Here is a 15,722-nt window from a genome sequence, read left to right on the forward strand (position 1 = left end):
TTCCTGAGTTTCAGCTGGGTGGCTGGGAGAAGCAGAAGGCAGCTCTGGTTTTAGGGAGTTCAACAGTATGGCTGAGAAGATTCAATTAAGATGGCGATTTTTTTTGCTCAGACTTTATGCCAGGTTCTCTGGAGTGTGTGTGGAGAGGAGGGGTCAGGAAATGGTTCTAGAGGAGTGAGTATAGGAAAGGGTGCTTGATGAAGCAATAGAATGCATGAGGTCTGGGGAAATAGCACTTGGGCTAAAGATTTTGTCTCACTAGCCCACCTCCTACGAAAAGGAGCTGGAAGGTCCATCTCCTCAAAACTGAATTTGAAGGTTAATCCTCATAAGCCAGAAGTGGCCCAGGCCTCTTCCTGGTCATGACAGGGACATCTTTCTATTCTTGATGAGACTGGGGGGCAGATTTGTATTTAAACAGACAATAATCACCAACGAAAAGCGGCCTTTGGTGTGGAGCCTGACGTAATTTAATGAGTGAAAGATGAAATGCGTCATGGAGGGCCCACCGGCCACCTCCTTCTTCTGAGACTTACCTTGGCCTCAGAAGTCCTCAGAAGCTTCATCACTTCCCCTTCTCTGGCGTAATCCAAGGGTGTGTGTCCCATTTCATTCCTCTGTAGGGGATTGGCTCCTGGCAGGAGAGGACAAGAGAAGTTGTCAGAGGCTCTATGAGCAATCAGTGCGCCCTTCGCCTTCCCTCAGAGATGGCTTGGGCACTGATTTTAGTGTTAGGAATTCTCTTAGAAATACGGAGCCACAAAAACCGAAGAGATTGTAGAATGGTGGGAGAAACATGCCGAGCTACTCTGAGAGGAGAGTCCTTAGTCCTCTCGGACACAAAGGTCGGAGTATTGGGGATCCCAGATGTGCAGAAACACACTACTCATACTACTACATACACGTAGATGTTACACACACACAGATATATACACACACAGCCGAACATGCTAACAAGTATACCAAACACACAGATTACTATACCCCCACACCAATGCATTAGTCATTAAAATACTCCTATTAATAAACTCAGTTGCGTAAGATGAATATTCATTCATAAAAATCATAAAATAGCTCCTTTCTAAAGCACAGAATATCCCAAACAATGAAAAGGACCCCCTTTCTGCTCTCTGCCCCCCCCTCCCCCAATGCTCTTTCGTCTCTGGCATTTCCTGCCTGCCAGAGTCAGCTGAGAGCTCTGGAACGGTGTGGCCCTCCCCAGCTACCCAGCTGTGCCAGCCAGCCCCACAGCTGGGCGCTCTTACCAATGCGAGCTGTGGGTAAGTGTGTGTATATGTGCAGGCTTTCCTCCAATCATTAGTTCCTGTGATTTGAGGGCAAAAAAATTTAAGCATGACAAAAAGAAGGGGCCTGCTGGGGACCATGAATCTCCCTTCTCTCTGTTAAGTACCGGCAGCCCATGAGCCTGTATAAAGTGGTTATTGTGTGCAAAGGCTGGCAGTCATGGAGGGAAGGCCACTCTGACCCCCATGCTGTCAGACTCTCCTTTCCAAAGCTCAGGTCTGAGCACCTCACGCTCCTCTTCAAAAACTGTCCATTCCATTCAACTTAGCAAAGCTTGAATGAGTGGGGCTTGGGGACACAGACAAATCAGATCTGGCCCTGCTCCAAAGGCACTGCTCTCAAGGCAGGAAGAGAAACACATAAGAAGTCTGTGCCTTGAACACAGCAGATGCTCAACTATGTGTTAAATGGAACATTCCTTGCTCTTTCTTGCTAGGTAAGTGTTGTGCAGAAGTAAAGAAGGGTTGAGACGCAGTCCCTGCCATAGGATGTAATGTTCTGGCTGGGGAAATGAAATACACGGGCAAGTCTGTGTCAGTGCGGGGCCTGGGGGAGGTGGCAGTGGTGGTGTGTGTGTCCAGTCATTGCTTGTTGATGGACAGTAAAAATCAGCATTTCTCAATCCCAGATGTGGGAACATTTATATCATGATATAAAACCATTCCTATGGAAGCTCTCTGCTTCTTAAAGTCCTAGAAACTTATCAACAATAGCAAACATTTATTAAGCACTTACATGTGGCTGTCAGCCTAGGCTGCAGGAAGAGGTGGGAGGAGGAGGGGAAGGGGGCAGAGGGCAGGAAGTATGATCCAGGCCAAGGAGACTCAGAAGCAGTAAGAAAAAATTAATACTTTTATATACAATCCTATTTTCTAATAGGAATTTGCTATAAAATATTAAGACATATAATTTTTAATTGAGATATAATCCACATGCCTTTTAAAGTACACAGTTTAGTGGTTTTAAATATATTTACAAGGTCATACAATCATTACCACTATCTAATTCCAGATAATTTCCATCATCTCAAAAAGAAACCCCATAACCATTATCAGAGACTACCCATTCCCCGTCCCCCCCCAACCCCAGCAACCACTGTCCACTATCTGTCTCTATAGACATGCCTGTACTTTACATCTCATACAAATGGTATCACACAATATGTGAGCCTTTTGTGTCAGGCTTCTTTCATTTAGCATAATGTTTTCAAGATTCATCCATGTTGTAGCATGTGTAGTTCATGCTATAACATGAATGTAGCATGTACTCCATTCCTTTTTATGGCTGAAAAATATTCCGTTGTGTGGATGTACCACACTTTGTTTATCCATTCAGCAGCTGATGGACATTTGGGTTGCTTCCCCCTTTGGCTATTATGAATCATGCGGCTACGAACACCTGTGTACAAGTCTTTCTGTGGAAGTATGATTTCATGACTCTTGGATATAGACCTAGAAATGGTGATAGTAATAGCTGCTGGTGTTTACTAAGCACTTACTATATGCCAGGCTCTGTGCTCTGTACTTCATATACATGATTATATCATTTAATCCTTACAACCATCCTGAAGGGTACGAATTAAAATTCCCATGCTACAGACATGGAAACTGGGCTCAGAGAAGCGAAATAATTAGCCTAAGGTCACAAAGCTGGTTATTTCCTTGGACCAGGAGTCAAAACCATCCCAGGTTTTCTTAACTCCAATTCTCCCTACGCCCACCAGGGTGGCCATGACATTCCCCTGGTGAAAAACCCTCCAGTGGCTTTTCACTGCTTACAGGATAAAATACAACCTCCCTCGTAAGCAGGGGGTCTATGTTCTTCCTAACTAGCAGCAGGTCCTCAGAGGCTCAGCTGAAGCCTCATTCTTTCTTTCAATTCTGTTGGTCCTTACTGGGTACTTTGCACGTGCAGGGCCCTATAAGCAGGGTGATGGGGGACAGGCAAAGTCAAGGAATAGTTTTCTTTTTTCGTATTTCTTGACTACTCTGTTGCAACTGATACCTTGGCCATTTTTCTCCTTTGAGTTCTATAAAACCACTTTTTCAGGTTTTCCTCACACCCCTGTGACTGTTCCTTCTCTGTCTCTTCTTCGGGCTCCTCGTCCTGTCTTTAAGATTAAGTGCTACCTAGAGTTCGAGTCTAGGCACAATTGTAGCTCTTCAGAAGCTAATGGGGATGAGAGATGACCTCAGGCTGAGTGTGGTCAGTGTCTGAAGGAGCGGCAGACAGTACTGTCGGGCTCAGGAAAGAACACAGTGCCAGGGGCTTGTTCACCTGGCCTGGCCTTCCCAGACCACCCCTGTTCTCTCTGGTGCTCAGCACTGAGGGGCGGAGGGCTGAGGGCCAGTGGCAGACAGCATCCTCCCCTCTCCCCAGAGCTCCTGGACCACAGTTAGGGCAGAAAGGGAACTATAATTACGCAGTGGAAAGGCCTCTCCTTTCTTTGGCAGCCTCAAGGGGAGCTCTGTCACTAGATACGGGCCGGAACACAGGTGATCAGGGAGAGAACTCTAGAAGGGAAAGAAAAGAGGAGCAAAGAGAAGAGAAATAGATAAGGAAGAGAGAGAAAAATGGGGGAGAGAAAGGGAGGGAGAAGAGAAAGAGAAGGTGAGCAAGGAAGACAGTGGGAGAACTGAGGATGAGATTAACCGCTTCAAACAAGTGCTGTCAGTGATCTATATTTGCTTACAGAATGAAAAATGTGTGCCATAAACATTGGCCACTGAGTAATTTCTAGTAGGAGTTGTGTCACTTCTCATAAAGGATGGGATGGGGACAGGTAGGACATGTCTGCACCGGGGCCACAGCACAGGGACGCCTTTGAAAGCAGTGCTGGGCCTGTCTCCAGCCCAGGAGGCTCTCAGCCAGGCTCCACCTCAGCCACTTGTGAGGGGGAAGCCAGCTGGGTTCCCCAAGGTTCTGGAGCCTCAGGGTAGCAGGTCTGCTCCCACTTTACGAAGAAGGCTGAGACGGGGGGCACCATGGATAATGTCCATCTAATATTAGCCCCCAGCCCCACACCCTTGCTCTGATGTTCTGACTTGACTAATTGCTGTAATAATTGATAGAACCTGACTTCTACAACTGATCGATTTCACCTCCACGACCAACGGCCACAAACCATTACAGTTCAATAAATAACCACGCTGGGCCTCACCCGCCTGCCCTCTCTGGGGGCATGAGGATGGCCCGTGCCCTGGCCTGACCTCCCCTTGCCTCCCACCCAGGGCCCCTCCAGGCTGAGCAGCTGGTCTAGAGGGTCAGGCCTCTGGGAGCAAGTGAGAGGGCTGGACGAAGGTGAGGAGTGCTAATCGCAGGCCATCCGTCACCTCCCACTGGCTGTCTGGGGCTGGGCCAACACCTGGAGCCCCCCAGGCAGTGTCGTGCGGGACCCTCCCCTCCGCTCCCTGCTCCACATTAGTGTGTTCCAGCTTATAATATTTGATAAATAGCAGACTGGCTTCCTGGCAGCACTGCTGCGGCTGCGCCTGCCCGCTACAGCTGTGGAAGGTCACTCATTGGGGAAATATGTTTCTGTCAGTGGTATTGAAAAAAGTTTAGTGGAGTGACAGGCCTCAATTTTTCAAATTTTATTAACTCCATTCTCTTAACCATTTGTCTTGAATTCCTTCAGATTCTGGGGGCTGTCAATAGGGCTGGGGCCAGGAAAGTAGGATGTGGGCTGGGGGTGGTCCTGGTTGGTGCTAGTGGCTGGCTTGGGTCTCGTCACCCAGGTCAAGGTACAGCAGCGGAAATGGTATTGGTGAGAGAAGGCCTGGCTCACCGGCGCCCAGGAAGCCCACTGCTCTTCTCTGGCACAGTGCCTGCCTTTAGTTTGACACAATCATAGATTTTCTGACAGCAAAAAGACTTTTATTAACTCCCCTCTACTACTACATCCAAAACAGGTAGTCACCCTGGCTTCCCTGAATGTGCCCAGAACCCAGCCCCAAGCTCATGGCCCTTCAAGAGGTTTCCCCCACTAAACTAGGGCAGATCCTTTTCATACAGGCTCTAACCTCTCACTTCAACCCCACTCCCAACTTGGTCTTCCAGCAAATACCTGTTACCTTTAACGATCCAGTTGAGGCTTCTCTTTTAGGAAAGCTACCTTGTCTCCCCCCACCCCAGGTTTGGTACCATCCTTCACGTTCCTACCGGCCCTTCTGCTTCTGTCTTACAGCACTGATCATTCTGTGTTAAAACAGTCTGTCTCCATCCAAGCCTGAGAACTCTTGGGACCATGTCTGACCCACTGCTAGATACTCGCTCCCCAGCACAGGGCCTGGCAAACAACAGGTGTTTAGTAAGATGTACCAAACGAATGGACTTTTTACAGGTGTTATCTTCCGAGGCCACAAACAGCATGGCTATTCTTTCTGCCCCAGAAGAGCCGTCTGATAGTCAGTGTGTGACCATGTGTCTAGTTCTCACACGCCAAAGTCCCCAGTCTCTTTGCAGGTCCTAGATACCTCTCTGCCTGAGTGGCAGAGTAAGTCAGGTCAGAGCCTAACATTCTCTATGCTCTGTGGGTAGAAAGTGGAGAGGAAGCAGCTGGAGAGAGAGGCCCACTTGCCCTTCCTGGGGAGAGTGCTGAAATTAGGGTGTGGTGGGGTGGGACTCAGATCTCAGAGCTGGTAGGAACAGCTTACAAACTGGGGGTGGGGTGGAGGAGGAGGCCTGTTACTCCCTCCTCCCTTGACACTACCCAGTCCTGGCCTTTTGCCTACCTCTGTGAATATCTAAGGAGATAATGTGTATTAACAGGGCTTAAAAAAACACACAACAGTAACTGCCCTATACAAATATGTTAGGCTATCATTGTCAATAATACTGACATGTCACCCCCTGTAGCTCTGTCAGCTCCTCACCACTCTGTCCGCCCACCCCCCTACCGTCCTATCAGCCACATGGCCTTCCTGCGATCCAGCTCTCCCACCACTGCAGTTTCCACGACTCACCCCTCCCCTTACATGCATCTGGCTCCCAGCCCTGTAAGAGAGGACTGGATCGGGGGCCAGTGGGGATTACCATTCTCTGGCTGTGTGATCCGGGGCACTTGTTTCGCCTCTCTGGTCGTAATGTCTACCCCTGTCTACCTCTAGGGGTTTTATTTGGACTGACTAAAATAAAAAATTCAAAAATGATTGAAAAAAAGGGGTACACAGGCTGTACAATGTTCTTTATAATTTTCACATTCACTCTCCCTCTCCATTTTGACTGCTATCTCCTTTCCCCCTTTCCCCCTTATTTTCACTATATCAACAGTTTGCTTACTATCTCCAATTAGAAGTTTTCGTTGATTATAAAGGAAATCTTTCCCATGATCAGAGCTGTGGAGCAAGCTATTCTCTTTGGTTATGAGGTCCCACCAAGGAAGCAGTCAGAGAGAGACAAGGACTCTTCCCGTCAGAGAAGCTGCGCACTTGCCCTGTTCCTACACGCATCCCCACACTGTGGTCTGGGCCACTCCTCGGCCTGGAACCCCACCACTTGTCTCCCTGATTCCCTGTTCTTCCAGCCCGCTTCTCTGGCAAGCCTCCCCACCCCGCCAGCTCTCAGTGTTCTCCTTCTGTCCCTGGCCTCCTGTTGTCCTCCCTACTCCCTCTCTTTCCTGGGAGTCCATCCCTGTTCACAGCTAGTCTGTATGTAGCTCCTTAGGTCAGAGACAAACCAGTGCCCCTCTGGATTCCCAGAGTCTGAAGGCGAGAGAGAAGAGCCCTGTCCAGATGCAGCAGGAAGCACAGCAGAACTGGGAATACAGCCGGGTGTCCTGACAGCTTATCCTGAGCTTCTCCCATAGACCACACACACCACTCAGCACTCTCAATATACGTACACACAGGTACATGTGCACCTGCAGACATGCCTCCCCCGTAACAAAGAAACTTTACTGAGCACTTTACGTGCTATACCCTGAGCCAACTTTTTCCATGTATTTAATTCTTAACAATTTGGTGAAGCAGGAGAGGTATTGTTTTTTTTTTCCATTTTACAGATGATTTAGCTGAGTCTGGCGGAAGAGCAGAGTGAACGGATATGGGCTAACATTTACTGGCTATGAGGCCTCTATACACAGAGTCTGAATTATTCATCATAAAAAGACTGAGAAAACAGAGGCTCAGAAAGCTGAAATAATTTGCCCATGGTCACATAGCAGATGAATAGTAAAGAGGGGATTTATTATACTATTCTCTCTTTTGTAAATGTTTGGAATTTTACATAATAAAAAGTTGTTTCTGTTTTTTAAAAGAAGCCAGGTCTGGTTTTCCACCACATAGTGCTACCTTCCAAAGGCTTAATGACTCAAAAAGAGGGAAAAATCATCTTTTCTCTTTCCTCCAATGTGTTCAGATAATCCAAAACGAAGATAGGGGGGTTTCTAGAGGTAGATTTTGGTTAGACAGCTTTGTAGAAAATGGGGCTCCTTTTCCTCCCATTCACGGCTGCCCTGTCTTGGGGCCAAGTGAATGGTGACCCACATATACTGACCTCCCAGAAGGTCTTGCGGAAGTCCTAACTCCCAGTGGACACAGTAGGGTGGGATACCTTGCCTTCAGGGAGGTGGATTTCTAAAGGTCACGGAACAGAGAGCTACTGCCTCATGGCTGGATCCAGTCATTCCGTTAAAACCCATTGAACATTGAGGCTGGACCACGGGCTGGGCACACAGTGGAACCAGACTGGTTCTTGAACTTGGGCAGATCCCAGACTGGTGGGAGACAGCCAGGGACAGAAATAATAATACAGTGTGGTGTAGGGGGATAAGGATAGGCGGATGATGAACTCCCTCCCCCACCACAGGGAGCCACATGCTATGTAACTGGGGAGGTGGGAAACCACAGCACCAGCTGGAGAAGAGAAGAATGTTCTACACTGAGTTAAGCACTAAGAAAAAAAGAATGGAGATGCCTGGGGAAGGGCAGGGTGGAGCCCAAGGTCATGGTGACTGTGAGCTAGAAGCCTTCCAGTCCAGGGATGGAGCTACTGGTCGACTGATGGATCGATCAATCGATCAATTGAAAAGTGAAGACTGTTCTAGAAAGAGTGATCAAGACAGAAAAGAGCCATGTGAGAATAATGTTTTAAGGAACTGGAGGTTTAGGCTGCAGAAAAGAGAGTTCAGGAGAACATGCCTACATTTTCAGGTACCTGAAGGGCCATCATATGGACTAGCGATTAGTTAGATTCATTCTACATAAGCCCAATGGTAAAATTAAGACCCTTGGAAGCAGATTTTGGCTGAATATAAGAAATTGCTAACCATCAGAACATCCAAAGATAGAATGTGAGCAGTCTCAGGAGCACGAGTCCCCCAGCACCGGAAGTGTTCAAGCACGGAGTGGACGACCACTTGGTAGGGCTGGTACTTACACATCAGTTTACAGAGATTTTTCAAGATTGTTAACTTGTGTTTGTTCATTCACTCAAAGATGCCTCAGCACAGGGAAGGCTGCCTTCAGCTTAGTTTAAATCAAAGAATTCCTATGGAAATTCAAACACATATTTGGCCACTAACGGCCATGAAAAGTTTAATCCAGGCCAAACCACTTGCTTAAACCATCTATTGGCTACGGGAATAGAAGTGTGCACTGAAACACAATTTACGATTTTTTTGTGTGCATGATGGTTTGCTCTTGCAGTCCGAATCTAGTCTTTGGCTGGGACTTGTTTATGTACCTACAGATTGTCTTACAAGTGGCTGTGGTGTCAGGGTGAAGTGATTTAGCCAGCAGGGCTCCCCAACTCCCCATTTCTTACCCACCCTATGGGGACTGCTTCCGCACAGACATAAACATGCTCCTGCCGTTACCTTATTGCACTCGTCACATGGGGAGGCTAGAAGGCTTGATTCAGGGATATGATTGGATTTTAAATCCCAGTCTCACAGGATTTTAATTACTGGTCTGGGGCAGCAGGGATAGGCGCTGGCTGCCTTTGGATGGAGGAGGTCGATACGCCACTCCACAACTTATTGAGCCACAATGCCTGCAGACTCTATTGCTCTATTTAATCATCTTTTGCAAAATTTACAGTGGAACAGGAGAGATCAATACGGAATTTATCACATTCTCTTGTAAATATGAGCCAGGAAAGAGTTCTAGGCAGTTTGTTACTGAGTGGGAGGGAACATGTCTGTGTACAGCTGGGCATTAGGAGATGAGACAAAATCCATACTTCTTGGCATGAGCTGCAGATGCTCGGCCAGTCCCTCTTCAGCCTGAAGGCAAGTTCAATGGAAGAACACTGATTCATTCATTCATTCATCCCATCAACCAACCACCATTCCTGCGCACCTATTTTATGCCAGCCCCTGGGCAGGCTCTGGGGACACAGACTGGAATTCTGCTCCTGCGATCACCCTCACAGATACACCACAGTGGCTCTGCCACTTACCAGCAGTGCAACTTGGCAAGTTGCTTCACAGCCTAGTGCATTTGTTTATGTCGGTAATAAGAATATCAAACTTGGACTTATTTTAAGTATTAAAAGATTAAAGCCTTAGTGCAGAGCGTGATAAGAACTCAATAAATGATAGCTATTGTTATTTTTACTACAATTACCATTATTAAGCATTCCTTCCTACAGAGCGTCTCACCAATGGTATATGTGCAGAACTATGGTATTGAGCAATGGAGCCAGCTGCCCCACGCAGCAGACAGAAGGGAGACTGCGGTGGCCTTCTACAGGTTAGAGACCTGGCCAGGGCGACTGGCCGCAGAATCAGAGGAACAGGGGGTACAGGGTGTGTGAGGAGAAGATAAATGTTAAACCGTTTTTTTTAAGTTTCAATTGTAATCTTTAAAACAATAAAATGGCCTCCCAAAATTGCTGTGGGAGAACAGAGTGAGAAGAGATTCCTTATGTGGGCAAATCAGGGAAAGTTACACAGTAGAGACATAAATGAGTTGGTTTTCGAAGACTAAGTTAAAGCTTGGTGTAGGTGGAGAAGTGGGGAAAGGGCATCCCAGGTAGAGAAAGGAGAATGAGCCAAGTTTTGGAGGCAGAAAAAACTCCAGGCTAGGGAGTAAGCAGCTGAGTGGGCCTGTGGCAATGACTGTTCCTGGTGTCCCCAGGCCCACCTGGAAAGAGGACGGCAGAAGATTCATGGTGGGTTTCAGAGACTTTCATGCTGGGTTAGACATCTGGGCTCATCTATAGGCATTGGGAACTGCTGAAGGTTTTCACACAGAGGAGTGGCAGGGCTTTGTGGGCTAGAGGCTGGCGTGAAGGGGAGCCTGAAGACAGGTACACCAACAAGAAGGCTGTTACATTGGTCCAGATGAGAGTGCCGAAGTCTGAACTGGGGTAGTGGGGACAGAGGAGAGAGGATGGACTTGAGAAAAAAGTTCTAAGAAAGACGGGCTTGGTGGAAAGTGAGGGCGAAGTCATCAGACTTACATCTAATCCATTCTTGTTTGGGTCACCAGTAGATTCACTAAACAGGGAATATGGAAGAAACTCTGAGGAAGGCTGGGTTATCTTGGATACACTGAGTATGTGATGTCTACAGAATATTAAGCATCAGCAGACTACTGGAGACAGGAAAATGCCTGGTTTGTTTTAAGACATATGCAGGCTAATCTAGGTAGAAAAGAGGTGGTACAAAAGCATGGAAATGAATGTTCAAATATACTTCATATACAGAGTTAGGTGGGGAAAAGAGCAAAAGCAAAAACTGCCAAGGATTTCTGTTCAATGCAAACCTAAGGTAAGGGTTTTGTAGAGGCGGGATAATGCTCTGAATACTATGTGACACAGGCACTGCGAGTATGGAGGTTGTCAGTTCATTTTCATGTTGGGCAAGTTCCGGGGAGTTGTGGGCTTTCAAGAGGCCCGCCCCATTTCTCCCTTTCCCCACAATCCAGCATAGACTACCCCCAGAGGTGGCAGCAGGAGCTCCTGTGACCAGAAAGCAGCTGGGAGCAATTGTCAGTGGGGAGGGAAAGGCTCTGGATAAAGCAGAGTTCAAAGTGGACTATAATAAGAGCCTGGGTCCTGGGCTTCTGCATCCCCCGCCCCCTCCTGCAAATGACAGCTGAGACCAAGGCAGGCGAGCCTGGGGTCTGGGCTGAATTTAGCAGTCATAATTACACTGCTGACGTCTGAGGCAGAACCACAGTCTCTGCAGAAGGCGACAGCTTTTGTTCATACACTGAAAACACATCATCTTCAAACATGCTAATCTCATGTCTGCTTCCATCTAACAACATTGAAGGCAGGCTGAGGAAAGGGCACACAATGCCCACACATCTGGCTAATTCAGTTACAAGGCCAATCAATCTTGATGGGTTGTCCATAAAACACCAACCACCCCAAAGGACTGAGCTGACCAGATGTTTCAGCTTCTGTTGACCAGTCCTAGCCTAATGTCCGTAGTAGGGAAGAGGGGTTATCAAGAGACGGCTTATGCTTCCACTCACACGTCTATTCCCAAAGCTACATAAAGCTTTCTGCTTGGAGGAGAAGTATATTCAAGTGGCCGAGCCAGGCTCATCGGAAGTATACTCAAATATACAGACTTTCACTCAGACCTTACGAAGGACAGGGGGCCTAATTTACAGATGGCTTTGAGAACACTTGCAGAAACAGCAACTAATGAAACAGTTTTGCTAATTGCACTTCTCGGTATAGAGAGAATCAAGAGTGGTGAGGGGTATATTTAACTATGATATTAAATGCCACAAGCTACAGTTCTGGCCATAGGAACCATTCACCTGCTGGTGTCTTCTTTTCAACCCCCAACAAGGCTGTAGGAATTACTTAACTCCCTCATAAAATTGTTGCTTAAAATAAATAAATAAATAAATAAATAACCAGAGGCCCCTGCCAAGAAGGACTCTTCCAATGAATACCAGGCAAATCACCAAAAATAAAATAAAAGCGGAAAGGAGTGGGAGATTCGGAGAAAGGTGAGGACTGGGAGTCCATAGCAAGAGGACCATTTTTCACCCAGCGCTTCTTGCTGGTGCTAGTGATTCCATTTCTCTCAAGATTGCTTTTCCCTAATGAATTCTAAGGACTTTACCATGTTTGTCTCAGAGTTGGGGCTGCATCACAAACCAGATAAATGGACTTGGGTGAAGAAAAACTCTAACTTTTTAGAAAGTGGTGTGAGAGAAGCACAGTGTGAAAAATGAGATGTTGGTTGTCATGTCCTGTGCTCAGTACCTGGCACTCAGTAGGAGTTTAATAAATATTTGCTGGCTGAATAACTATGCCTCCATGAAGAGGCAGCTGGGCTCTCTGTTCTTCAATTTGTCAGGAGAGGTCTCCTATCATCCCTGGCAATACCGCTGGGCAATATCACTCACAGAGATCCGGAGAATCTTCTCTCGGCCTGAATGAGCAGGAAGGACGTGTTGTGGGGTCAGGGTGTGAGCCTCAGTCCCACTCCTGGCAACCTGTTCTTCTCTTTGCTCATGGCTAAGCAGTGAGTACTGCTAACCAACCCTGTTTTCTTTTGATTCTTTTCTACCCTGGTTTCCATTATACACAACACCTACAACTTTGTCTCCTTTGCAGGTTTCTATTCCTTCTTCTGTCCCAAGTTTTGGGTGACACTCAAGGCGGAGTCCTCACCTCGCCCCTTCCTGTATGTATGCTCCTTTAAAAACCAGTTCCAATTTGTACAGTTTAAACCATCCCAGTGGTTTTCGCAATACTGACTGTGTATTAGGATTATATGGGAAGTGTTAAAACCGTACCAATCCAAAATGGGAGAAAATATTGGGCAAAGAAAAATGGGCAAAAGACATGAATAGACTATTCATAAAAGGAGATCTAAAATGGCTCTTAAACATATGAAATGATGTTTAACTTTACTCACAATAAGAGAATCAAACTAAAACTACAGTGAGATATCATATCTCACCTATCAGACTGCAAAAATCCAAAAGCGTGACAATACACTGTTGGAGAGGTTGTGAGAATACACTTTTATACAGTGCTAGAGGGAACGCACAATGGAACAACTTCTATTCACCGTATCTAGTCAAAGGACATATGCGTTTACCCTTTGACCCAGCAATGCCACTTCTAGGACTTTCTGGTAATGACACACCTCCAACATTCCCAAAATATACATATAAGGTTATTCATTATATCATGATTAGTAATTGTAAAATATTCGAAATCTCGAAGTCTAAGCATAGGATATACAGCACATATAAACAATGGAGTACTATGTACCTGTAAAAAAAAAAAAGAAAGAACGAAGATCTCTGTGAACTGATATCAAGCGATTTCCAAGAAATATGGTTAAGTAAAAATGAAAACTGAACAAGAATCTATATAGTAGGCTACCTTTTGTGTCGGAAGGGGAAACAAGAAAACACATATATTTGCTTACACAAAGAAACACAAGAAGGATAAACCAGAAAACAACAAACCTGGTTAATCATAAGGGGTCAGGTCTCATTGCACGGAACAGAAAAAAGGTGAAAGGGATACAGGAGGAAGTCTTACTTCTCTGAGTATAAGCTTTCTGTAGTTTTTAGTAACAATGTTCTACATATTCAAACGACAAAATTAAAACAAGGATAGGGGCCGGCCCGGTGGCTCAGGCGGTTAGAGCTCCATGCTCCTAACTCCGAAGGCTGCCGGTTGGATTCCCACATGGGCCAGTGGGCTCTCAACCACAAGGTTGCCAGTTCGATTCCTCGACTCCCGCTAGGAATGGTGGGCAGCGTCCCCTGCAACTAACATTGAACACGGCACCTTGAGCTGAGCTGCCGCTGAGCTCCCGGATGGCTCAGTTGGTTGGAGTGCATCCTCTCAACCGCAAGGTTGCCGGTTCGACTCCCACAGGGGATGGTGGGCTGCGCCCCCTGCAACTAGCAACGGCAACTGGACCTGGAGCTGAGCTGCGCCCTCCACAACTAAAACTGAAAGGACAACAACTTGAAGCTGAACGGCACCCTCCACAACTAAGATTGAAAGGACAACAACTTGACTTGGAAAAAAAAAAATCCTGGAAGTACACACTGTTCCCCAATAAAGTCCTGTTCCCCTTCCCCAATAAAATCTTAAAAAAAAAAAAATTAAAACAAGGATAGATAGGTAGGGGAGAAAAACTCTAAAAGTGAAAGCAAACTGAAAAATTAACCCAATTCTATTTCAAATGAGTAACATAAACACACCGAAGGGTTAAGAAAACACCCCTAGGTTTAATAGTTTATGAACCTAGAATTTGAGTATTTACCCTTAGCCTTGGATGGACTAAAAAGACGAGGACTGCAAATAAATCTTGACCTGAACTCTTTTTAGAAGGTTTGCTTTCTGCAGTGGTACAGCTGAAGAAAGTTCGAAGCTTTTTTAGATGTATAATAGGATTAAGCAAATGAGTAAATGCATCAGTGTTGTTTGCAGCCAGCATTCTCACTATGGAGGAAGGGAAATAATATGGAATGTGTGAAGACAAGAAAGGACACTGTAGGGATGGACTGGAACTGGAGGCAGTAAAATATGTATGTGCGTCCACGTATATCCACGTACCTGTGATGGATGTGTATGCACATGTGTATATGCCTATATATATCTCTTGGCTCTGTCAACAGAAGGCGTAATGAGCATACCTGGTACTCAGGTTTCAGTCTAATACAAATGCCCACTAAAACGTCTTAGGGATCTCAGAGAAATGGCTGATTCCAGGGCAGCAGCAAGGTAGATACAAGATAAGACTGACACCTTGCTCAAAAATATGAAAATGCTTAAAAAGAAAAAAGATGGGGGGGGCCATGCCACACTGGCCAAATATGAGAGCATTTTAGCATGCCCATAACAAAGGACCATAAAGAATTACAGAACATTAAAGCAAGAGTATTTATGAGCACATACTGATCATAAATAAACGGGAGAAGAGTTCTTGCTTACCACAGAATGCCAGGTGCTAACCGATCACTGTGGAGTGAGTGCCATAGAGTTGGAAAATATGTAAAATACTCACTTTCCAACCATCACATACAGATTGGTTCAGGAAAGAACCATCAATGGATGCTGAGTCCAGGGAGAAATTTTGATGAGAAGCAGGATATTTGCACGATCTAAAAATGTCTTCCCAGAGACTGTTTATTAACTTCAAGGGAAAAAGTAGTAACAATACAGTGGAGAAACTGGACAATACTTGGGTTGGAGAAAGGGGGCAGTGGGAGTAAGACTTTTCACTGAAAACCCTTTTGAGTTTCATACTGTGTTGTAAGTATTAATTATTCAAAAACAGGAAAAAATAAAATTCCATGTTATAAAATATCTCTAAGAGTGTGGTAGGCAGAATAATGTGGACCCCCGCCCCCCCAATGATATCCACGATCTAATTCCTGGAACCTGTGAATATAGTAAATTACTCGGCAAAGGGGAATTACAGCTGCAGATAGAATTAAGTTTGCTCAGCAGCTGACTCTGAGATGGGAAGA

The 15,722-nt window shown here is 46.0% G+C and overlaps 1 protein-coding gene across 1 annotated transcript in view; it reads right to left on the minus strand.

The window, feature by feature from the left end:
* Positions 1 to 15,722, minus strand: part of CLPB (caseinolytic mitochondrial matrix peptidase chaperone subunit B) — a 132,369-nt gene that overhangs the window by 35,040 nt on the left and 81,607 nt on the right. Inside the window, exon 6 of the mRNA XM_033121096.1 lies at positions 537 to 634. Coding sequence (XP_032976987.1) covers positions 537 to 634 — 98 coding nt within the window. The remainder of the gene's footprint in view (positions 1 to 536; positions 635 to 15,722) is intronic.

Source organism: Rhinolophus ferrumequinum, chromosome 11 (assembly GCF_004115265.2).
Source record: "Rhinolophus ferrumequinum isolate MPI-CBG mRhiFer1 chromosome 11, mRhiFer1_v1.p, whole genome shotgun sequence".
NCBI lineage: Eukaryota > Metazoa > Chordata > Mammalia > Chiroptera > Rhinolophidae > Rhinolophus > Rhinolophus ferrumequinum.